A 26,570-nucleotide genomic window follows, 5' to 3' on the forward strand; every position below is an offset into this window, starting at 1 on the left:
CACGATGGGGTGGGACCTACTTGCCAGCACCTAAAAACAAGAACACATAGCCTGAAATTAGTCCTGAATGTATCAAATAAAAGTAATGCAACTGTGGAAATGATCTATGACACTCTGTGACAGTCACTTTGGTCATCTCATTTTGAGTTTTGAATAGGACCACAAAAGCCTACTTATTTATATCAAATGTAAACTGTATTTTGTTTCTTAATTGGAACTTTTTAAGAAAAATACAATCATGACGTTATGTTTTGTAAAATGTTTACAAACTATGTTGAAGGCTTTGGATGGTGAATGTGATCATGTTGGAAATACGGAGCTGTTTCTGAAGTGGGAAAAGTTCCTCTAACGCGTCCCTTCTGAAGAGTCTACATTCATCTTCAAAAGCAATGCCAGCCGGACCCAATGCCTTCAATAGATCAGGGAGGGGGTGTCATCACACAGCGATGTCTGGGTTTTCTGTTTGTTTTGTTTTGTATCAGTGTTAACCTAGAGTGACTATGATCACACACATCTGCTCTGTCCAGACACAGTGCTCTCAAAGGTGAAAGAGCTGTTTTGACGATCACGAGTACCTGCATATTTGGTGTCCTGGCACTGTCCCTGTTTGACTTGATGTTTACAGGGGCAATAGGAACCGGGTGAACCTTCTATGAGCTTAGTGATACCTAAGAACTCTCACGAAGTGAGCAAATCAGCACGAAATATGGCATTATTGATCATACTGATTACCTGCTTGGTGATTATTCTTGCTACTTCCCAACCTTGCCAGACCCCGGATGACCTTGTGGCTGCCACTTCTCCAGGACATGTCATGATCGGAGGTTTGTTTGCCATTCATGAAAAAATGATGTCCCCGGAAGAATATCCCAGAAGACCACAAATCCAGAAGTGTGTTGGGTGAGTAAAGCCTCAGAAAATACATTTTGATTTCAAGATCATGCCAGAAGATCGGCATAGATAAAATGTGTTCATAAATTTAGCTCCTCCAGATAGATGAGACTCATGTTAAATGAACCAAGTATTTATTCAATGCCTATATGACCCAGACCCTATCCTGTCACTGAAGATACACGGGTGACTGGTTTAGACAGATCCTGATTTATGTAGCTTAAACATGGTAGGCTTTGAAAATATTATAAGATTTAATTGTCAGGCAACCAAGATCCTTAACTTTCTCTCTTCTCTCTTTTTCCTGAAAACTAAAATCTTAATGTTCATTCTCCAAACTTCTTATTTATAAGATCCACATGGTTAGTTTTATTCAAATGGTTTTAATATCTCATTACTATTAATTAACTAAAATGAAACTTTCTACTATCAAAGCTTGATCAATAATATCCTACTCTCTAAATTAAAAAAATTCAGCAAGTTACTATTCCATACTAGGCAATGTCTATAACCTTCTCATGCAGTAGGGGATAAGGTAAACATAACAGTAAAGCAGTAATCAAGTAACCAAATATTTGAGAAATTCACAAATGAAGAAGTAAATTGAAAAAGTTCTCTGAATGTGGAAAAAGCTTTGCTTTAAAATTAGATAATGCACTTCATCTAAGGGAAGGCTCTTAAGCTTTGACCTAGAAATGGTTCTAGATACAACTCTTGAGAGCTGTGTTATCTTGTTTTCAACGACAGATTAGAATCAGAAAATCAAAATAACCCCAATCAGTCTAAAATGCAAGCATTTTGACAATAATAAAATGATGAGATCTAATTATTCAACTAATTTTTAAAATAGGGCCCATTGTTAAAAATGATCCCAAAATTCACCATAAAAATATTTAATCATTTGACATATACTTTATTGTAAGTTTAGTAAATTGAGTGGTTTCTAGCTATCTTTTACAAATATTTCTCTCAAAAATAATTTTAAATAAATAAATTTAGTCTTCAACAGGTGGGCTTCACTGACCAGGCATTTTTAATTAGAAGCAGAACTATGAATAAAGGGAGATAGCAAGATTATATAGAAGAGTTCTGATTGCAAAAAATGTATTAATTCCCCCAAATATTTTTTCCCAACAGCTTTGAGATATCAATCTTTCTTCAAACTCTTGCTATGATACACAGCATTGAGATGATCAATAATTCGACATTATTATCTGGTGTCAAACTGGGGTATGAAATCTATGATACATGTACAGAAGTCACAGTGGCCATGGCAGCTGTTCTCAGGTTTCTTTCTAACCTCAACTGCCCCAGAGAAGTTGTGGAGTTCAAGTGTGACTATTCCAGCTACACGCCCAGGGTTAAGGCAGTCATAGGTGCTGGCTACTCAGAAATAACCATGGCCGTTTCCAGGATGTTGAATTTACAGCTCATACCACAGGTAGGTTTTGCTCTATTTCCATACATGTCTTGGTCATATTCATTATTATGAAAGGCTCTGAGTAAACTTGGAGAATCAGTGAAGCAGTTGGTTTTACTTCCATTGTGCTTTCTCACCAGTCAATACAAGTTGTTCCCAATTACAGACAGTATAGTGGAAAAAGTATTTGATGGGTATTTTTGCCTCAATCTATCATGTCTAATTCTTGACCGTGTACAGTAGGATGTGGATAAAAGACAAACATCTGAAAATGCCACGACATTATTGCAAAACATGATGACACTAAGAAAGGTGAAGGGAGCAGGAGTCAAAGGGGTCTGAGGGTCAGAGAGGAAGATCTCTCAAGGGAAGAACATCGAGCCCGAGGCTTGACTGGGAGAGGCACGCAGGGAACACAGAGATGAGTGGGAGTATCTAAGCAGAGGAAGCAACAGGTTCCAAGTATGGAATCTGCCATGAATATGCTTAAAGCTGATTTTGACTAAGTTTGAGCAGAAAGGAGGAGGATGAGAGATGCATTTGTTGTGACAGAGTCAAGAGCACCTTGAAAGCCATAGCATGTCTCACATTTCTTCCGAGGGTGAAGGGAAGGATTTCAATGGGGCCTATGGAGATTCTTATCTCTGGGTATTCTAAGCTGATAACCACAATATTAGTCAACATAACCATGAAAATCTAAAACAGGGAGTAGAGACCCCATGTATCGGTTCTTGCACATTACTCAGTGCCAAAGAAGGTCCTTGACTTTCATTTTGAATCTATTTATCTTCATAGCTCACCAGTCTATAACTTGCCCAGTTCCTTGCTTTCTAAGCCAAAGGGAGATAAGAAGGCAAAAGTTAGTTTCTTAGTGCCAATAAATAGTCATATTATAGAAGTGAGCAACTAGGAAAAGTATATATAGCATAATATGCATAAGAACTTAAAACATATAACTTGCTGGGACATAAGTAAATAGGTCATATAACCTTAAACAATCTTGATAGATTATATTATATATTAGTGATGATTTCTTTAAAAAGTTCTGAATTATCAAAGAAGTGTTAAATGATCTACATTTTTAAAACAAGCAGTTAAGACAAGTAGGATTTTTAAAGAATGAAAGCTTACTATACCAAGGGCTCAAGCAGAAGGCAAATGTTTTGAGAATGATGATGGCAACAGATGTACACATGTGCTTGACACATGGATGCATGTATGGATTGTGATGAGTTGTATGAGCCCCAATAAAATTATTAAGGAAAAGAAAGAAAGCTAACTCTAGGCAAAAGTAATGCTCATTGTGCTCACAGTAGTTATTTTAAATTACAAAATAACTAGAAATCCAATAAGATATAAACCACCAGAAAGGATCATTTATAGAAACTAATGTTATCATTATGATGTGTTAAAAAAAAGTACTAAGGACATAATTCAAGTTAATTTGATTTTAAATTATTTATAATTAGTTGCAATGAGTATACAGGTCCAAAAGATGGAAGAAAACAGGAGGTAAGGGTATAGCTGATAAATTATGTTTGGTGACTGGATGATTTTTTTTACTGTTTTATTATGCTGTAACAATTTAAACATGTAAATTGTAGATAGGCAGCAATATGAGACTTAAGTAAGATTGGATCAAAAACAAAAGAAGAGAAAGTCTAAGTCTTCAATAACAAGATTAATGATAACAAAAATTCCCCAGTGACATCAGAGATAAGGCTTTGCCTCAGATAATATAGACTAGGGGTTGGCAAACTGGCTCACAGGTCATATGCAGATCTTTCAGTACATACATGTAGTTTTGAAGTAAAATTGAAAAAAATGTCAGGATATTATTTATATCATGGCAATTTCATTTGTTTGTGAAAATATATTTCTGGGTCTTGAGTAATTTTAAAATTGTTGTGACAGACAGGATTGGCTCTCCTATCTCACAAGATTGCCGACCCATGATGTAGACTCTAGAGTACACACAATCCTAGTTAATTGTCAAGTAGGAAAAATAAATGAATTTAGCAATGGCTGAGAGGTGCAAAAGCGTCCCTTCTATGGCCGGCAGCATGGAAAGGAAGGGATAGGGAAATTCCACACAGGGTCAGGTCCTACAGTGCAGCTGCACAGCAGGGTCAGCACTAAGTGAATGTCTGCCGTGCTCCGGTGTCCATTTACGTTTTCTCTTTATTGGTCAAGAGAGGCCTTTGACTTTGCCAGCAAATAGATGGACGGTGAGTTTTTGAGACTGAGTGGCATCAGAGTGCTACCACTTTGAGTCCAAAGTGTATTTGTCTTCGTCCCATTCTTAGTGAGTGCTGTGAGTAGGTAGATAAATCATCTACTCAAACAATCTTCTAGTCCCGGGATCCGAAATCTTTTGCTGTAGAGCCAGGCATAAAATGTTCACGCTGAAGTGGTTCACGAGTGGTATCTGTTAAGTATTGTTTCATTGGGGTTTTTTTTTCTTTTTATAGCTGTTTAAAAATGTTTTAGCAAAAAGCCTAATTCTATTTGGGACTGGGCAAGTGGCACAGCGCTATTCCAGCTAAGGACTCTAAAAACAGTGCCTGCCATAAAGCCACCACAGCTGGGAAGCAGGCCAAGTGGAGCACACACTAATCCGCCGTCATCAAATTGATTCTCATAGCAACCTTCCATGGGGTTTTCAAGACTCTAAATCTTTATGAGTGAAGACAGGCGCGTCTTTCAGCTTCCATGGAGCAGCTTGGGGGTTTGAACTGCTGACCTTGAGATTAACAGCCCAAAGCCTAACCCACACCACCGCAGGGCTCCTTCCAAAAACCAAACAAAACCAAACTCACTGCCGTGGAATTGATGGCAACTCAGAGCGACACTACTGACATTGTGAATGAGTAGAAAGCCCTGGAGCTGCTGGTGGTTTCGAACTACTGACCTTGCAGTCAGCCCAGTGCTTAAGCACTGCACCACCAGGGTTGCTGCCAGGGATCTTTCCCCCAAACCCTGGTGCTTTCTTGACTGCAGCAGGCTCAGCAAACTGCAGTGTGGAGGCTAAATGGGGCTCCCAAGGCTTTTGTTGCCAAGCTACAAGGATAGTGCTTTTGCTTGTTTGTTTGTTTACATTTTAAAGGGTTATAAAAGTAAAATAAAACAACAAATACAAATAATATGCAACTCATATCACGTGTGAGCCCCCTTCAGCATTAATATTTTCTAACTGGCCCTAAAGAAAAAAGTTTTCTACACCTTGCTTACTTGACTGGATGATTTATCCTGCCTAACAAAACAACAAAAGTTCTAAATTAGACAGAAATTGTAAACATATACACCCAAAGTAAGCTACTGCCATAGCAACCCTATAGAGGATACCTTCCTTTATGGGAGCATAAAGCCTCATCTTTCTCCTCCAGAGTGGCTGGTGAGTTTGAATCGCTGACCTTGAGGTAAGCTGTCTGACTTACCTAGTAGGGCCACCAGGTCTAATCAGGCAAAGCTTTGCACCCATTAGCCCACGGCCGTGGAATTCATTCTGATTCTGATGGACTAGATGTTCGCAGAGGCACTTTGCTTCTTAGTCTGGCTCCAGTTTTTCCTCTACCAACCTCTTAATATTTAGATCATAGCTGCTGCTAACCCTGAGCTGAGATACACGGTAGAAAGAGAGAGAGTTAAAGATACAGATAGAGATAGAAAATATAGTCTACACTATTAAAGGGCTAAACACCAAAAGGAATTTTTAAAGACCAAGGGATCTAAAGCCATGGCAAGGTGGTAAGTATCACGGCATGAGCGATCGGCAAAACTGAAGTTCATTGAACCGAAGGGATGAAAAGGACCAGGGAATTTAGGGAAAGGTTAGAGATGTGTAAAGAAATCAAGTAGAGGAGCACATAACATGAGCAGTCACATGAAACTCATAACTAAAAGATTCTGTCAATTTCCAGGTCAGTTATGAATCAACTGCAGAAATCCTAAGTGACAAAGTTCGTTTTCCTTCATTTTTACGGACGGTGCCCAGTGACTTCTATCAAACAAAAGCAATAGCCCACCTGATTCAGAAATCTGGATGGAACTGGATTGGCATGATCACCACAGATGACGACTACGGACGTTTAGCTCTCAACACGTTCACAGTTCAGGCAGCTGCCAACAATGTATGCATAGCCTTCAGAGAGGTTTTTCCAGCCTTCCTTTCAGATACTGCCATTGAAGTCAGGATCAATCAGACACTTGAGAAGATCATTGCAGAAGCCCAAGTCAATGTCATCGTGGTATTTCTAAGGCAATTTCATGTTTTCAATCTCTTCAATAAAGCCATTGAGAAGAATATAAATAAGATCTGGATTGCTAGTGATAGCTGGTCAACTGCCACCAAGATTGCCACCATTCCTAATGTGAGAAGGATTGGCAAAATTGTGGGGTTTGCCTTTAGAAGAGGGAACATGTCCTCTTTCCAGTCCTTTCTTCAAAATCTGCATAACCGTCCCAAGGACGATAACAAAGCCTTCGATGAGTATATCAGGCTCTTGTCCGCCTGTGCAGATGTCAACGGCAGCGAGTTGAGTGCATGCATTTCCAATCCATCTCCGCGATTAGGCTCACTGGCCAACGTGGTGATAACAAGTAACTTCTCCCTGAGAAATGGCTTCCTGCAGGATTATTCTCAGCCAGGCCTGGTTCACAGTATGCAGCTTGCAGTGTTTGCTCTTGCTTATGCCATTCGGGATCTGTGCCAAGCTCGGAACTGTCACAACCCCAACGCCTTTCAGCCATGGGAGGTACGAACTCACCGGGTCAAGAACCAACCCCCATCCTCATTTCCCCCATCCCCTCCCTTCCTCAATAGATTTACATGAACTGCTCTTAATGTTAACCCTTTTATAAGAAGACGCCGTTAGTGTTTGAATAACCTGGATTTCTATCACAGCTCACCCTTCTTGAGGATTACAGAAGGTTGCCATTTACCTCACCCCTTACTCTGAAAAGCTCGTACTTTCCTTTTCTCAAGAAGTTTCTGTTGACAATGCTGTTTTGTTTGTGCTTGTAGATTTACATTAGACTTTGCAGTTTTTCCAATGACATATAAATGTTCTCTTTTAATATTCTTAGCAAACACAGGAGTTGGACCAGACAAGTTTAATGACCATTTTTATTATCACTAGGACCCTAAATGGGAGCCCTGGTGGCATAGTAGTTACTCAGTGGGCTGCTAACCACAAGGTCAGTAGTTCAAAACTATCAACCACTCCACAGTAGAAAAATGAGACTTTCTACTCCCATGAAGAGTTATAGTCTCTGAAATCCCAAGGGGAAGTCCTTTTTTTGTCCTATTGGGTCACTACAGTTAGAATTGACTTGACTGCCGTGAGGCTGGCCTTTTTTTTGGAGTGTGTGTGTGTGTGTGTGTGTTTAGAGGATGGGGTGGGCCCTGAATAGCACAAGTAATTTATACTTGGCTGCTAACCAAAAAATCAATGGTTTGGACTCTCCCAGGGTCACGTTAGAAGCAAGGCCCGACAACTGACAATTGGCTTCTGTGAAATTACAGCCAAGGAAATCCTATGAAGCAGCTCTATTTTGTCACACAAGAAGTTGTCATAAATCAGAAGAGATTGGCTAGCAACAGGTGGGGTTCATGATTTTTATGATTCCTAACTATTAGGAATGAGAAAACTAGAGACAGAACGTACTAGAAATAAGACTCTAATCCAAGTCTTCTACCAGCAAGCCCACTGCTTTCCATTGTGCCCTTTGTGATTTCTGCTAACCCCAGGTGATCTCCGTGGAACAGAAATGCTCTCCCATGGAACGTTGCTGGGCCAACACAGCAGTGTCACTAACACGCACATTTAAATGTAATCGTGGCCAAGAGAAATCTTTCTCTTTATTCCCTCTGATTAGTTGGCAGAAACTCCAGTGAAAGCTTGGGGTTGTCCTTTACAGTGAAAGATGCCCATGTGTATGTACTGAGAGGAGCAGAGCATTTAAAAGTAGGTTGCTTATTTAAATGATGATAAGTATACTCATTAGGGGCACAGACATTCTTTAATAACATGTGTGCAAAGCCAAATATGTCTGGAGGAAGAATTGTCTTCCAAAAATATTTGTTTTAACTTTCTGAGGGAATAAGGCTCAAATGATTCCTTGGCATGCGCGCATTTGCAGGATACCCTCCTTCTGCTCGAGTCACGGCTACTCCAAGCACTCTTAATAAAGCACCAGCTCTGAGGTTTGAGGTGACTAGCCTACATTTGGGTGGAGCATGTAATGGGCACAGTGGTTTAAATTGCTCACTTAAAAAAAAACATTTTATTAGGGACTCATACAACTCTTAGCACAATCCATACATACATCAATTGTGTAAAGCACATCTGTACATTCTTTGCTCTCATCATTTTCAAAGCATTTGCTCTCCACTTAAGCCCTTGGCATCAGGTTCTCTTTTTCCCCCCTCCCTCCCCACTCCCCCTCCCTCATGAGCCCTTGATAATTTATAGATTATTATTTTGTCATATCTTGCCCTTTCCGACGTCTCCCTTCACCCCCTTCCCCGTTGTCCGTCCCCCAGGGAGGAGGTCACATGTAGATCCTTGTAATCGGTTCCCTCTTTCCAACCCACTCACCCTCTACCCTCCCAGTACCGCCCCTCATACCCCTGGTCCTGAAGGGATCTTCCGCCCTGGATTCCTTGTGCCTCCATCTCCTATCTGCACCAGTGTACATCCTCTGCTCTATCCAGACTTGCAAGGTAGAATTCGGATCATGATAGTTTGTGGGAGAAAGCATTTAGGAACTGGGGGAAAGCTGTATTTTTCATCGGTGCTACATTGCACCCTGACTGACTCATCTCCTCCCCTAGACCCCTCTGCAAATTGCTCACTTTTAAGTTAATTTTCACTTCACAAATGCAAGGCCAAAATCGAATAGAGGGATTGCTCTTGTATGTTGCTGAGTGATTTCAAATTTACAGCAATCTTGTGACCCAGTAGAAGCGCCACAAGGGCTTCTTAGGCTGTTGACTTTGAGAAAGCAGCCCTGGGGGTGGAGAGGTTCTGCTATGGACTGCTCACCATGAGGTCAGCTGATCGAGACCACTTCTTCCAAAGGAAAAAGATGGCGTTTTCTACTCCCGTAGAGTTACAGTCTGGGAAACCCCCAAGAGCAGATTTACCCCGTCACCCAGGCCCCAATGAGGCGGAATTGGCTTGATGGCAGTGACTTCGGTTTCGAGAGGGGTCCTTTTAGTCTTTATGAAAAGCCCATTGCCAGCTCATTCTTGATTAGCAATGAGGAGTTTAAACATTACATCACTAGGGGTCCTTGATGAAGAGGTAAGACTAAAGAAGCAGTTATCGGTAATTTTTTTTTTTTAGTTAAAACTGTCTCTCTTGGTTTAATGCTTGTTTGAAAGAATATATATTAGAGTTTTGTGTTTTTAATGCTTGTTTGAAAATTTTAATGGAAGATGAACATAAAGTATAAATTATCTTTCTAAGGCTACCACGCTTCAATGTCCTCTAAATTCAGCCTTATTTTTCTAATCCATTCCAATAATTTTGACCTGACATGTTGACAGTCATAATGAAATCACTATGTAGAATTTTTAGGAAGGAGAAAAGAGGGGTGAAGGGAGGAATAAGCAATCATCCAGAAAGGACAAAATGAGCCTCACAAAGAAAGGCATACAAAAGCCATAGAATTTTCCTGACGCCCTCAGATCAGGGCAAGTACGTCAGGAGTAAGTCTCAACCCTTCTAAGACCTGAGAAAGTATAATCTAAGCAGAATCCACTAAACGGTTTTATTTAAACACCAGGAGCCTGGAGCGAATCTACTAACCTGTTTATTTAAACACCAGGATCCCGGGATCATTCTTTTTGCCCCTGAGAGCCTGTTTATCTAGAAACAAACAGAAACCGACTGGAAAGGAGGACTGATGGCTGCGGACTTGCTTCTTTGATCCGCGCGTGCACGCGCCTCTGCGGCTCCATTCAGGAGGATGAGTACAGCAACCCGTGGTCTTGCTAGGACGAAACCTGCGTAGACGTTACATTTTAAAGATCGTCGACCGGACGGCAGCGGGTTTGGCTTGGGGTTTTAACAAATGGTGTCTTGTTGAGGATTCTTTTTGAATTGTGTTTTCTGAATGACTATGGAGAGCCCAGTAATTTTGAAGGAGTTAGTTTTCCCAGGGCTTGAAGATGAACTTGGGGCTGAGACTGGGTGGTATCTGTGAGTAGCACTCAGGGTAGCGCAGTTCCTCTTGTTTTACTTCCAAAGACGTTTCCACGTTTCTCACACGTGCATGAGTAGCCCACCTCACACACTCGTGGTTTTGATTTCATGCTTGCCCCTTCGTTGCTTATGCTTGAGAGACTAATCGTGGATGTATGTGAGAGAAGACAATGTCACACTCTTATTAATATGCTTCTTTAACAAATATGTGAGTATGTTGATTGTTTCAATGTTCCAGGCACTGTGCTGAGTGCTGAAATTATTACTGAGAGCCAGAAAGAATCCCTTCCGTTCTGGAGTCTTCTTTGCACTCGAATATGCAATCAAGCGATCAAGGAGCTGTTGTCAGTTCAGGATGAGGCATATAATGCTACATAGAAACACAGAATGGCAGAGAACACACAACTGAAGCAGAATTATTAGTTAATTCTGAATTAGTTATTAATCCAGAATTAGTGGTTTTAGAAATATTTCCCAAAGAACATGGCACCTATGTTAAATATGAAGAACTTATAGGAGTTAGCAAGGTAGAAGTTTGAGGAGGAAAACACCTTTATTAAAGTCCCAGAAAAGAGAGAAAACATGATATTCTAAGGGCCAGATAATGTCACCGTAGGAAGGGACTTTTGCATGGAAGTTGTATATTAATTAGATTGGGCTGTTGAATTGTCTGGAAATCTTATTAGAAGGCAGATGCTGGTGTACACGGGTACAAATCAGAGCTGGAAACACAGGGAATCCAGGACAGATACACCCCTCAGGACTAATATTGAGAGTAGCCATTACCAGGAGGGGAAGGGGAAGGTGGGAGAAGAAAGGGGGAACCAATTACAATGATTTATATATAACCCCCTCCCAGGGGGATAGACAACAGAAAAGTGGGTGAAGGGAGAGTTTGGCCAGTGTAAGACATGAAAACATAATAAACAATTTATTCATTATTAAGGGTTCATGAGAGAGGGAGGGTAGAGAAGGGAAGGGGGCAAAGTGAGAAGCTGATACTAAGGGCTCCAGTAGAAAGAAAATGTTTTGCAAATGATGAGGGCAACAAACGTGCAAATGTGCTTGACACAATGGAGGATGGATGGATGGATTGTGATAAGGGTTGTGGGAGCTTTCAATAGAATGATTTTTTCAAAAGCAGAAGAAGAAAGAAGCAGGGGCTGGCTCAGTAGTTCCTGGGAGGGGTCTGTGAATCTGCATTTCTCACAGGCTCCTGCGATTGGCGGTGCTGCTGACAATGCTAGTACCAGGAGCATCTTTCAAATAGAACAGGTTTTAAAACAGCTTCCAAAGCTTAGACTTGATAGAGCAAGGGAGAATGAATTACAGATATTTGTAAGCAAAAGGGTGGTGTTTTCTATTTCAAAGATAGAATTCAAACTGCAGTGTGAATTGATTAAAGAGACCCATGGCTGGAATGGAAAAGATCAGTTTGATCAGTCAGGCATTAAAAAGGATGCTTTGTACTACAAGGGTGACAAAAGGATGGGAAATGTATACATGGGCAGGAGGAAGGTTGAAAGTCATTTACATTTAGATCGGCTTTAAAGGATGATAGATAAGAAGTAACAAAGATGGCGCAAATGATTGCAATTTGAGCAACTGCTATCATTTATTGAGATGGAGACAGACACAGGTAGAGGGCTAGTGTGGAGAAGACATCATAAGCATTTCATTGTGGTTATGCTGAGTCTGAAGAATTTATCAGTCATCCAAATGCAGCAATCTAACAAGTACTGGTTTAACAGTCAGGTGGGGCTGTGCTGTGGTGAGAGTCATTTGGTGTTGGTGAGACTTTCTATCCCGTGTAGCTGGAGAGCCTCGGAAACTCCCAGGGCAGCTCTCAGTCCATTGTGTTGCTCTGCGTCAGCACGGACGCCATGACAGTCAGGAGGACAACGAGAGCCACTGCTTCGGAAGGTTGGATGTGCTAACAATAGCAGTGCCAAGGAGGCAACTCTGAGTCACGGTGACCCCAAGTACTTCAGGGTAGATCCGTGTCTGGAGACTTTAGTGGCTGCTTTTAGTGGGAAAGAGTCTCTGGATAGAATCGAGCCTCTTACTTTCCAGTCAGAAGTCAAATGTGGAAATGGTGTGCACCACATTTTGATTCTTTACAATATGCTGGTGGATCAACAGGACTCCTCTTCTGTATAGTCCATCCTAACGAAGTGGCAAGAGGAAGAGCATGCTGTTGGTGACCCAGACCTGCAGCAGTATAGTGACGGAGGAGATTTCAGCCAGAAGAGTCTGGCCCACGTTTGCGCACACAGTTAGCAATTGCCTGCCCTGGCCTTCATCCAATGTGCTTTCTAATGCCCCATGGAAAGCTTCACACAAGTAAAGGACCTAGGCTGAGTAGCAGGACAGAGATGTCAGACAGCTCTTCTCAAATTCACTGACACAAATACTTTTCCTCAAAGCCCATTTGTGAGGATAGATTGGATGGCAGCTGTTAAGAAAATAGAAGTGACATCAACCACAACATAACTGGTACGTTCTGGGATTTGCATTCTTAGAAAGATGACATTACTGCATGGAAGAGAAATATCTAATAATGGCCATGAAAAACTTTTCTTTTTTTTCCCTAGTGTCAAATTTATAATGAATTTCAGAGTCTCCATGAAAAACTAATGAATGATTGATGGAAAAAGCATTTAATGGTACAATAACCAGAGTGTTAATGTTCAAAATTTACCTTGATCCAAAGTAAATGTTCTATCATATTTAATGAGTAATGAAGGTTTGGCTTTATTTGCCTCCACCTTCTTTGCTGTGAGAACAAGCAGAGAATGGCTTCAGTTTATTTACATTATTGAATGTTATCATTGTTTACAGAATGTGTATGTGTCAGAGCCTAATTAAATACAGGAAAAAACACAGGTGGAAATTGTAGCTCAAACACAAGAAGGAAATAAGATACGCTTCACCCAGAACTGAGTTACCAGAATTTATATGCATGCATTGCTTAAGGAAACAGTTTAAGAAAAAGCAGTGCCAGGTAGAAATGGGCATCTTGAAGGCGTGACGTGATTTGTCTTGTCTGTTTAGCTCCTTTAATTTTCCCCTTGGGCAATCACTAGAACAAGGTCCGCTTGGCTTATTTCACCATAGAGATTAGTTACCGAGATATTAATTTTTCTTTTTTAAAGTAGTGTTAAATAATATTTGTTAGAAGAATTAATAAAATGTATAGCCTGTTTAAGAGCCCTGATGACTGTGTTGGGTAAGCTTTGGCTGATAACTGCAAGGTGCAAGCCCATCAGGTGCTCCAGGGCAGAAAGCTGAGGCTCCCTGCTCTCTGCCTCCGACACCCCATGCACGGTCATTAGAAGTCAGAATGCACTTGATCACAGTGGCTTTTGAATGGGGGTATGGGGATAGACTCATTTAGAGATATCGATGGGACGATAGTCAGACATTGGCATGATTATTCCAGCCAATAGATTTTGCTCTAAAATATTGCTTTATTTTCTTACATTCTATTCATTTAAAATTAAAGGAAACTGTATCAAAGAGTAACTGTGAAAGAAGCGAAAGAGAATCCGCTTTGCTTCATTCCCTAGATTTTTGAGATCAGCAAAAGTCACATGGAATCATAAAGTTTGCATGCCAGGGGTCCAATGCATTCAGAGAGGGTTCCTGAGGCATAAGTTATGTATCCAAGTTGGTGACAGCACCAGGACTGAATCCCATGTTTTTGCCATTGTGACTTCAACTGCAGACACCTTCACCACGGCTGCTTATTTCTAAGTTCAGTATTTCCCATCCCAGCTGCCTTGTGTGCAAATTCTCACTACACATCGGGTAGCAAGACGAGTAACATTCCAGTACATACCTTGCTCTAAGTTTTTTTTTTGTTTTCTTTAAATCATCTTATGAATTAAATTAGAAATAAAATTTAGAGACAACTTTACCAGGCCTCAATAAGGAGCCCTGATAATGTGGTTGGTTCAGTGTTGGACTGTTGACCAAAAGTTCAGTGGTTCAAACCCACCAGCCACTCCACAGGAAAAAGATGAGGCTGCCTGCCCCCAGAAATATGTGCAGCCTCAGAATAGAGGAGTGCTATGCATCAGAAGCAACCGGGTGACACTGAGGTGACTATGCACACGAGGACAGTCTGAAGCCAAAAATGAACCATGCCTTTTGCCAACCTCAATGTTGACTGACCCCATGTATGGAGGGTTTAATAGGGTATTGTTGGTTTTTGTTTGTTGAAATGAGCTGTGTAAACATGCATAGTACATTTTTTACAAAATCTCTCCAGATTCCTTTAAGTAGTTTGAAAAAGAGGGGGAGGAGAAAGAGAGAGGGAGAGAGAGGAGGAAAAGTAAACTGGAAATGGACTTGGAGTCTTTAGTGACAAACAAGTTCATCTCAATCAAAAATGGAAACTCATCTGGCCCTTTTCACTGTGAGTGGAGCCCACTAGGTGGCTGTTTGGATTTGGTTTGTAGCGGGCACTCAATCCCAGAAACAAATGTGAGAGCCAAGGCAGAAAGTCTGGCTCTCCCATCCACCCAATGAGTCTCAAAGGGCAGGCTCCCCAGGTCCCCGCAGCCACCAACTGAGGGGACCTTCCTCAGAGCACTCCCAGAGGCAGAGTGCTGCTTGTAGCTCCATCTTCCCGGACCCCACTTGGGAGATGAGGAACTCCACATCTGCTGGTTGGGATTGCCCTTTCACACCAAGTCAGTGATGGAGAGAGAGAGAGAGAGAGTTCCTGCTCTCTGTAATTTGTGATTGCTCTGGAATCAGAGAGAACAATAATGAAGATTTCGAATTAAGGGAGTGTTAGATGTGACAGGAACCGGTCGCGTCACTGGAGGGGGAGGGGGTTGCGATCACGCCAGGTGACCTGACTGAAGGACTGTCCATAACATTTTCAGTGTTGCAGCAGAATGTGGTTTTTAATAAAAACATCCCTGAAGTTAGTTATACCAAGGAAAACACGCTGTAATCCCAGTTTACGTGTACCAATACCTATGAATGTAAGGTCACAGCTCTATGCTAACTTAAACCTTCGAACGGGTTCCGGTCAGAACTGCCGTTATTGCTCAGTTCAGGGTGCTTCAGAATCACGTGGTTTCGTCTGCGCGTGGTGTAAACTCACATTGTTTTCATTTCCCTGATGTTATCAGATTTTTTAGTGTTTTAACTATAATGTGTGATAATTAGTATTTGTGAACCTGTATTGATAACTTTTTTGAGAATAAAGTAGTAATTAAAGGAAAAGATAAGAGAAGATTTAAAGGCAGCCACGTGGTTATTAAATGTAGCTAATAATATAATTTGACATAGAAGATTTTATGAACAATTTTGTTGTATTTATGTAATATAGGAAATATAACAGTTAAATAATCAAACTATATTTATCACAGGTTATTCTATACTTGTAGATTATTACTGATCCTGTATGTTATTAAAGGCCCTTCACCACTTAGTACTTGGGAATCTCATCCAAGAAAAGAGGCAGGTAATCCTGAGTATACTCACTTCACTGAGTTGTTATGGAATAAAAGGGCATCACAGAGATGAATATTAATATGTGTTGTTATTTATTTGCAAAATGCCCCTACAACGGTTCTCAACCTGTGGCTTGCAACACCTTGGGGGCTCTCACAACCCTTTCACAGGGGTTGCCTGGTTCATAACCATAGCAAAATTCCAATTTGAATGAAAATAATTTTTATGATTGCAGGGGTCACCACATGAGGAACTGTATATTAAAGGGTCAAGGCATCAGGAAGGTTGAGAACCACAGATAATAGCAATATCTAGCTTTTCAATTGTTCCAGCTAGGAGGCTAAACTCTCATATGCATACTTACATTTAATTCTCAAAATAACCCAATTAAGTAAGTTTGATTACCCTCATTTTACAGATGATGTTATGAAGCTGAAATTATGGCCATCCAGGTCACACCATAAGGTATAGAATCGAAATCAGAACCCAGGTTTCTTCCTGGTGTAACACACTCTGAAATGCTCAAATGCTCAGGGTCCACTGTGACAGGCCAGCAAAGTGACCGTCCATGGAAATTAACTTGCTTTTCCAAATTCACTTGTCAAAGGTTTGGTAGAAATGCGGCTAACACTCAGGTTGAACTCATTGTTAAATGGCTACCATATGGTCAACAACCCCTTTTAGCCAGCTGGTGTATTACTAGATACAAATGTATTTCCTTCTTCAAATTATTTTAATAATATTCCTTGTAAAACTGGAATAATGAGTACTGTGATAGCGCATACTCAATGTTTGTTTCTGTTTTGTTTCTTATAGTTACTTGACGTGCTGAAAAATCTGACATTCACTGATGGAAATAATTCATTTCATTTTGATGCGAATGGGGATCTGAACATTGGCTATGATGTTTTGCTCTGGAAGGAGACTGAGATGGATGGACGTATGACGATTACCAAGATGGCAGAATATGACTTGCAGAAGGATGTCTTCATCTTTAAAGACCAAGAAACAAAAAATGAATTCAGGACTCTTAAGGTAACTTTGTGGTAGACTGCTTTGTAACATTAAACTTGACTCATTCAGAATTAATTGGTCCCTCACTGCAAAAGTATTTTGGACTCAACCAAGATCTTCAATGTTTTTCACCCCATTCACTGTACAGTATAGACACTATACATCTGAAGATAAAGGAGTAGGTGTAAGATATAAACATAAGCTAGGGTAACAGAATTCAACCCATGTTAAAGCTCTCACTACAAGGACTCTCTCTCGTCATGAACTGCTTTGCTTGTTTGCTTCCATAACGCCATTCTTAATGGACAGTTTCCCTTTTGACACCTTCTCATTCCCACTACTCTCTCTATATCGGCCTTCTCCTGTTCAGGATGCTCCTCTTGTCTGTGTATTTTTCTTTAGTAATCACATCCTGTCTTGTGGATTTAAATATCTTCTTTGTACTGAAGATCCCCAGAATTCTATCCAACCCAAATAAACAAGCAACAGTCTTTTGGGCATCTCTATTTCGATGCTGAATAGGCACTTGAACTTATCTCTCAAAAACTGTCCTTCAGATGTATGCTCTCAAAACAACCCCATCTCAAAAATCAGCAACTCACTTGTATAGTCCATGCTAAAGCCTCCTCCCACAACGAGTCCTTTCAAAACAGTCACCAGAGTAACCCTGGGAAATGTAACATTCTGCCCGCAAGCCCGTCTATAGCGCCTTGTTTCTTTTTTGGGTAAAAGGAAATTCTTAAAAGAGTTATACATGACCTGCCCTCAATACCTCTTAATACCTCTCTACACTTCTAAGACGCAATTGCCTACCATTTTCCCTGACTCTTACCCATCTCGTATAATCTCACACACCTCCCTCCTGTTAGATGCCTGCCTTTCTTGCTCTGTAAAAAGTTACATTCTCAGAAACCCATAGGGGCAGTTCTACCCTGTCCTATACGGTCACAATGATTTGGAGTTGATTGGAGAGCCATAAGTTTGGTTTTCTGATTCTTGCTTTTAGCTAAAGGCCTTTATACCTGCTGCTCCCCGTGCCTGTAACAATCGCCCTGTATGTCCACATGGTCCACTTCCTCTCTTCAGCCCTTGCCTCAAACGTCGCTCTTGCAGTGAAGCCTTCTTCCCTGGATACTCTAATTCAAATCGCACCATCTCCCATCCTTTCTTAGACACTGTCCTGTCTTTATTTCATCCTTAGCATGTATCACTATTTAGCATTCTCTACATCTTGGTGCCTTTTGCTCGTTTGTTATCATCATTGTCAACCAGAAGTGAAGGCCTATGAGAGCAGGGTTTGCTGCATTCCATTCCCTGCTATGCCTCCTACGAGAAAATGGATGGCTGCCGTTGCCTCACGGTGACCCTATGTACAAGGTAACAAAGCTTTGCACAGCTTTACAGGATCTTCATGATCACTGGCATCTTTGAGGCCATTGTCTAATGCCTTCCAACCCAGGGATGTCAACTTCTATCATTGTACGTAACTATACTAGACTTTAAAGTGTGTTTGCTGTCTCAAGGTGGGTGGAGAAAGGACACAGCGTTGCTGAGCAGGAAGATTGTACGTTTATCCCTCATGCTATCCAGCTTTACCTAATAGTTAAACCCTTTTGTGTCCACTAATCACCTTCTAAGTGGGTGAATGCTTCAGATTAAAATTTTTCTCTGGGGAATCCACAAGGCAGACATTCTGCTTGTGGAGAACTCAGGTCAACAAATTGTGTTCAGAAGAAGAAAGCAAGGGTTTGTGGACACAGGGTCAATGAGCTTGGCTGCTTTTCCCTCTCGGCCGGATCTTTCACATCTCCAAGAGATAAGACAGATGACTTAGTTCTGACTGTGCTCCCGTGTCAGCACAGGCAGCAGTTTTGGGAGTCTTAAGAAAGCCCCATTTAGCCATTCTCTCTGGTTTCCAATAGTTCGGAGTCAAACAACTGCATGATTCATCTCAAGATATGTCATCAGAAAAGGACTATGAACAAAAAACAGTAACATAACTGAAGAGCTAAAATTTATTAGCTAAATAAAAAGCATAAAAGTAGAATGTTGCTGCATATGCTTCACATTGTGATCGCAGAATTTTAATGTAAATTCTCAGGAGAAACAGAATTCGATTTATATCTCTAAAGTTGTCTTGTTAACTTCTTTTAAGAGTAGTTTTAAATGAAGCATGGCCATGATTGTGCCTCTTTAGATTTAAATTTAACATGGTTCTTGAATTTGTACCTTTGCAAGCTTGATTATACTTCTAGTAAGTATAAAATCGCTATCATTGTCTATATTCATATATAGTTGAACTCTTTATAACACCTAACATCGAAACACACTCACTGCCCTCGAGTCAATGAAACCTCATGGAGACCCACCATGGACCAACCTCCGTGGGTTTCTGAGACTGGTTTTAATGGGAGTAGAAAGCATCACCTTTCTCCTGAGGAGCAGTGGGTGGTTTCAAACTGCTGACCTTGGGATTCAAAGTCCAACACGTAACCACTAAACCAGCAGGGTTCCGTAAACTAGAAATATCCAGAGCATCATTTAACCTACACATTTCTTTCTCTGTTAGAACATCTCAAGGGGTTAATTTTCATAATTTTATGTTTGTAATGTGACAAAACAGTGTGCCGCCTGGAGCATACTTGTTTCACGTGAAACATTTTACATTTTTTAATGTTGTTCACATACCTCAAGATTTTTTTTTTAAGTCCATTGAAGGAACACCACCACTTGCCTGTCAGTTTGTCGTGCTGCGGTGACGTGTGTGTGTCACTGTGATGTGGGAAGCTGTCACTGATATTTCAAATGTCAGCAGCGTCACTCAGAGTGAACAGGTTTCAACGGAGCTTCCAGACTAAGAACAGATGACAAAGAAGGAGTTGGCTCCCCTCTTCTGAGGAAGAAGCCACTGAAGATCTTCTGCATAGAGTCAAAGCATTTTCAGATTTGGAAAACCTAAACAAAGGAAACAGAACATTGTTGAAGATACTGCTGGCAGAGGGCCCGTCGGGTCCGAGAGCACTCGAACTGTGAGTGTAGAAGAGCTGAGTTCTTGGAGGGGAGTGGACCACAGGGAGTGTGTGGGGGTAGAGACTTCAGGATCTTCTTCTGCTGATGAGGCAGGACTCAAGGTAAGTGAAACGGCTGCAAAAATCTTCCAATGATTGGAACTTAGAATGTGCAAAGTATGAATTTAGGATAACTGGAAGTGGTCTAAAATGAAGATCGATATCCTGTGCACTGGTAAGCTGAATGGACTGGTATGGGCCATTTGGAATCAGAAAATCAATGAATTTACCATTCCTGGAATAACACAATCAAGAGGAAGTACATGGTGCTCATTGTCAGAAAGGGTCTTGCTAAGTCCATCATGGAATACAATGCTATCTGTGATCACATTATATCTATTTGCCTTCAAGGAAATCTGATCAATACAACTATTATTCAACTTTCTGTATCAACCGCAAAAGCTGTTGGTGATGGAATTGAAGAATTCTACCAATGACTTCAGTTGGAACTTGGTCAAACATACAATCAAGATGCACTGGTAGTTATTGGGGACTGGAATGCAAAAGTTGGAAACAAAGAGGAAGGCAGAGTAGTTGGAAAATATGGACTTGGTGATAGAAATAAAGCTGGAGATTATATGATGGAATTTTGAAAAACCAATGACTTGTTCAACATACAAAAGGCAACTATACACATGGACTTCTCCAGAAGGACTACAAAGAAGTCAATGTGACTGCATCTGTGGGAAGACACAATGGAGAAGGTGAATAGCAGCAGCTAAAGCCAGACCAAGGGCTGACTGTGGAACCGACAACCAAATCACTCATATGTATGTTTAGGACAAAGCTAAAGAAAATTAAAACAAATTCACAAGAGTCAAAATACAACTTTGAGTCTGTCTCAACTGAATTTTGAGACAGCTCAAGAATAGATTTGACCCACTGAACACTAATGGCAGAAGACCCAATGAGCTGCGGGAGAACAACAAGACCATCGCACAAGAGGAAAACAAGAGGTCATTAACAAGACAGGAAAGAAAGAAAAGATCAAGGTGGATGTCAGAGGAGACTCTGCAACTAGCTCTTAATCATAGAGACGCTAAACCAAATGGAAGAAAGAATGACCTTATGGAACTGAAGAGAACACTTCAAAGGACAGCTTGAGAAGACAAAGCCAAATATTATAACGAAATGTGCAAGGACTAGAGTTACAAAGCTCAAAGGGGAGAGCATGCTCAGCATGCCTGAAACTGAAAGAACTCAAGAAAAAATACCAAGCCTCAAATTGTAATTTTGAAAGCGTTGATGGCAAAAATTGAATGTTGCAGGAAGCATCAAGAGAAGATGAAAAAAATATATAGAGTCGCTGCACCAAAAGGAACTTGCTTACTTCCCACCAATTGAGGAGGTGGCGTGTGCGTAAGAACCAATGGTACTGAAGGAAGTTCAAATTGCGCTGAATGCAATAGCCCAAACAAGGCTCCAGGCATGGACGAAATACACATTGAAATGTTTCAGAAAGCGCAAGAAGGCTGGAAGCTCTCACTCATCTAGGCCAGGAAGTTTGGAAGACAGCTCCTTGGCCAACTGACTGGAAGAGAGCCCTGTTTGTGCCGATTCTGATAGTGGCCCAGCAGAATGCTCAAACGCTCTCACTGATATTGCACACGAGTTTAGTTTAAGATTGAGTTGGAAGTGGCAGAAGTTCAGGCCAGATTCAGAAGTGGAACAAGGGGATCATTGCTGACATCAGATGGAGCTTGGCTAAAACAATACCCTGGATTAATCTTGAGAAGAATGGGAATCCCAGAACACTTCATTATGATCATTCAGAAATTGTACATGGATTAAAAGGCAGTTGCACGAACAGAACATGGGAATACGGCGTGGTTTAAAATCAGGGAAGGTGTGTGTCAGGCTTGTATCCTCTCATCATGCTTGTCCAATCTATATGCTGAGCAAATCACCAGACGAGCTGGATTATATGAAGAAGAGTGTGGCATTCAGATTGGAGGAAGGCTTATTAACAACCTGTGATATGCGGATGACACACCCTTGCTTGCTGAAAGTGAGGATGAAGAGTAAGTGTTCTAGTGTTCAGTATGAATTACAACTAAATATAGGAACGACTAAAATCCTCACAACTGAACAATAGGCAACATTGTGATAAACTCATCACAATTTATGATAAATTGAGGAGAGGTTGACGTCGTTAAGAATGTTGTCTTACTTGGGTCCACAATCAATGGTCATGGTAGCAGCAGTCAGGAGATCTAAAGACATATTGCATAAGGCAAATCTGTTGTACAAGGCCTGCTTAGAGTACTGAAAAAGCAAGACTGGTCCTGTGAGGACAAAGGTGCGCCGGCCCCACCCCATGCTATTCTCCGTTGCATCATATGCATGTGAAAGTTGGACATGGAATCAGGAAGACCGTAGAAGGTTCAATGCATTTGAATTGCGGCACTGGAGAAGAATACCTAAAGTTCCATGGACTACTAAAAGATCCGTATTGGAAGAAGTAAAGCCAAAGTGCTCCTAAGAATAAAGGATGGCGAGACTTCATCTTACAGGAGAGACCGACATCTGGAAAAGGACATCATGCTTGGTAAAGTGGAGGGGACACAGGAAGGCCCTCAAGAGGGGCCGCAGCAGTGGGCTCATGCAGAGGAAGCACGGGGAGGTCGGCGCAGGACTGCACAGTATTCCATTCTGTTGTGCATGGCACTGCCATTAGGGTGAACTCAGTGCACCTCACAACAACATTATTATAGGAACGAAGCTCTCAATACTGTTGACTAAGTATATCTTTATAGTATATCAAAACTAGTTATGATGTTTTTAATCTATGTGGGATTTCTTTCCATCTTGAATATAGCAAGTTCAATCTAGATGCTCCAAAGAATGCAGTCCTGGAGAAATGAAGAAAACTACAAGGAGTCAGCATACTTGCTGCTATGAATGTGTGAACTGTCCCGAAAACTACTACACTAACCAGACAGGTAATTACAATTACTTCAGCGCACTGTACCGTGCGCCTAAACGACTTATTCCAGGCTGGTTTTGTTTTTCATTTGTTAAGAAAGAAGTTTCTCATGCTCTTGTTAATTTGAATTCTGAGGAGATTCCACCTGATCTTAGAATCTTCTCTGTAATATCATTCATACCGAGCCAATAAATAACAATTATATAAAAGTAATTTCACTTCCAAATGAAGATGTCCTTCTTTCACCATTTCCTCTCCAGCAACTCTTATAGGACACTGCTCATATTCATCTATGTATCTCCATACAGAGATGTCTGTCTTGTAATTGGGGCATCATAATCCTAAATAAATAACTAGAATTGTAAAATAACTTTCTATTACCATGAGCAAATGATAGAAACCCAGAGATACCTAGATTAAATAAATCGTTGTGAAAACCCTGTAGATCTGATTACTACAAAAACACAATTGTTATGCCTAAGAAAAAAGAACCTACTTCGAGACTAGGGTACCAACTATTGACAGATCAGGTGCCAGTAACTGATTGTTTGTCAATCCTATCTTTGACAATTTTACCAGATCAGAACAAAATACTCAAATATCAAGAGGGAAATCACCAGCCCAATAGGAGCTATCAGCACTTTCCCTAAAGGCAAAGCATTCCAAGCCAGAGCTGGAAGGAGCCCGGGAAACTATTGTTTTTTCTCACTAGTTTCAAGGATGCAGAAGCATACCTACGCAAATATTCTAGTTTTCAGGTTCTCACTGTCTCACAAAGGGCCATTTACTCCAATCAGAGATGGATCTTGCTATCTAAATAATTAGATAATGTGGTCGGGTGTAGTAGGGGGGTGGCATTTCTAGGCAATACAGTAATTAACAACTGACTCTCAAGTGGGACAAATAAAATCACTGAGAAATATATAGCACTTATTTCCCAAAAAGGTAGAGAACGGTTTTTCAAGAACCACTCTGGGTTCTTTTTATAACCAGCAAAAATTACTTTGATTGACAAGTATAGACACCTGGAACTGGTTTGGAGGAAAGTGCGGGGTTGAGGTCATGTGGGATTTTAATTTTATCTATATGTACAATACCAGATGCGGCCCGCTCCTTGGAGAAAGCGAGTTAATGTGCACCGAATGAGCAAAATGGCAGACACTGATAGCAGGAGTCAAGGGACAGACAGAGGTGGGGGAAGGTGATTTTCAAAGGAATACTTGTTGGAAAGAGGACCCTGGGTGGTGCAAATGGCTTGAGCTTGATTAACAACAATTGATTGGCAGGTCAAATACGCCCAGAGGTACTCAGAGACATAGGCCTAAAAATCTACTTCTGTAAGATCACAGCCATGGCAAACTCTAAAGAACAGAGTTCTCCTCTGATGCACTTGGAGTCGTCCGGCTGAGAATTGACAGGTAACAGGTTTGGAGAGAGAAGCAGGTTAGAAAGCTCCTGGATGTGAGCTGAGCGTATTCTTTTCCAAGTGACTAATAGTCTAGCTGGTGTTTGCTCTTGACCTTGCTCTCTCTTTCCCCCTATCCTCTTACCTTGTCTCCTCCTCTCTTACCCTCATTGAGTTCTACACATGCTTTATGTTAACATGCAGTCCATATAACAATGGTTTCTATCTGTTTTCTAGTCTGGTCTCCTATGGAGGCATCTCAGTTGTAGTATCATGGACTCTCACCCAATTAAAGTGCTCACAGAGTAAGCGAGTAGCCTCTGTCTTTTAGATATGGATCACTGCCTTGTATGCAACGAGACACACTGGGCCCCGGTGAGGAGCACCACGTGCTATGAAAAAGAAGTTGAGTATCTCAGCTGGAGTGACTCTCTGGCTATCCTGCTCCTGGGTCTCTCTCTACTGGGAATCCTGCTTGTTCTGGCCATTGGCATAATATTTACCAGAAATCTGAACACACCCGTTGTGAAATCCTCAGGGGGACTGACTGTCTGCTACGTGATCCTCCTCTGTCATTTCCTCAACTTTGTCAGCACGGGGTTTTTCGTTGGAGAACCACAGAGCTTCACGTGTAAAACCAGGCAGACGCTCTTCGGTGTGAGCTTGACTCTCTGCATCTCCTGCATTTTGATGAAGTCCTTGAAAATATTGCTAGCCTTCAGCTTTGATCCCAAGTTGCAGTTATTTTTGAAGTGCCTCTATAAGCCCATACCCATCATCCTCACTTGCACGGGTATCCAAGTTGTCATTTGCACCCTCTGGCTGACTTTGGCGGCGCCTGTCGTCGAGGAGAATGTCTCCTTGCCCAGAGTCATTATCCTGGAATGTGAAGAAGGCTCGATAGTTGCATTTGGCACCATGCTTGGCTACATTTCCTTCTTGGCCCTCATTTGCTTCATCTTTGCTTTCAAAGGCCGGAAATTGCCTGAGAACTACAACGAGGCTAAATTCATAACATTTAGCATGCTCATTTACTTCATAGCTTGGATCACATTCATCCCTGTCTACGCCAACACATTTGGCAAGTACCTACCAGCTGTAGAGATCATCGTCATTCTGATATCGAATTATGGGATTCTGTGCTGCACCTTTTTCCCCAAGTGCTATGTTATTCTTTGGAAGCAAGAGATTAACACGAAATCGGCCTTCCTCCAGACGATTTTTACTTACTCTTCCCGCAGTGTGAGCAGCATTGCCGTGAGCCACGCGTCTCTGGACGTCACCATCAGCAACATCACAAGGAACCACCCCGGCTCCGGCAGCAAGTCTGCAGCCTCACAGAAAAGCAAAGGTCTGCAGGCACATGTGTTTGCAGATATATCCAGAGAAAATAGTCTAAGAGTCCCTAAAACATTGCCTCGTAAAAGGATTTCAAGTATATGAATAAGGCCCTAAAGGATTTCCAAATTTCTAGGTGGGGGGGATGTTTCTAGGGTCTTAACATTTAAGGTAAGTATCTACTGTCCAAGTAAATGTGGCCTGTGTATTTGTTCAGCTACTAACAAGTCTGCCCTAAATTTTTCTTAAACACTCACATGGTCCAATTGCCTGTTTAACAAATAAAGTCCATGCGATAGGTAGGTTTATTCTGCCAACCTGGTTGATAAACACATGTGGGATTACTTGAAGGGTGGAGCAATAAATGGCTCGTCGAGCCTTGCTTTTCTTGTTCTCTGGTCTCCTGTTTTCTGATGGTCAGACCAGTGTGCAGCTGCCTCAGCTACGTCTCTGCCTCAGCTGGCAAGACATCTCAGCTTCCTGTGAGACATTCCTGAGGAGAAGTCACATGGACCTACCCCGATGCAGCCCTAGGTGCTGGAGAAGTCACGCGGAGACCCTTGCCAGCACTGAGATGCTTGCATGCTCACCGATTCGGCTTTCCTCCTGCAGTCAGTGTTCTTGCGTGTGTTTTGCGAGTTTGAGGGGGACTTTGTAGATCAGTGGCAGACATATGGGCTAATGTCGGACTTATGGGATTGGACTGTATTGGGTTGGAATGCTTTCTTAATGTCCACTTATCTTTTATATAAAACTCTCTTTTATATACATATGAGTTTCTGTGGATTTGTTTCTCTAGTCTACCCAGACTGACATAGTCCATAAT

At 41.3% G+C, this 26,570-nt stretch overlaps 1 protein-coding gene across 3 annotated transcripts; it reads left to right on the forward strand.

Moving 5' to 3' along the window:
• The first annotated feature begins 706 nt into the window (after positions 1 to 706).
• On the forward strand, positions 707 to 25,849 carry GPRC6A (G protein-coupled receptor class C group 6 member A). Of its 3 annotated transcripts, none has more exons than XM_075553961.1 (6): positions 707 to 900; positions 2,029 to 2,332; positions 6,232 to 7,065; positions 16,810 to 17,028; positions 22,894 to 23,017; positions 24,738 to 25,849. In XM_075553961.1, the coding sequence occupies exons 1-6, from the start codon at positions 707 to 709 to the stop codon at positions 25,847 to 25,849; spliced, it is 2,787 nt and encodes a 928-aa protein (XP_075410076.1). The 3 variants fall into 3 exon arrangements, with proteins under 3 accessions (XP_075410076.1, XP_075410078.1, XP_075410077.1); XM_075553963.1 differs by having other exon boundaries at positions 6,232 to 6,543; XM_075553962.1 differs by lacking the exon at positions 16,810 to 17,028.
• The last annotated feature ends 721 nt before the right edge of the window (positions 25,850 to 26,570 follow it).

The sequence above is a fragment of the Tenrec ecaudatus genome, chromosome 7, assembly GCF_050624435.1.
Source record: "Tenrec ecaudatus isolate mTenEca1 chromosome 7, mTenEca1.hap1, whole genome shotgun sequence".
Classification (NCBI taxonomy): Eukaryota; Metazoa; Chordata; class Mammalia; order Afrosoricida; family Tenrecidae; genus Tenrec; species Tenrec ecaudatus.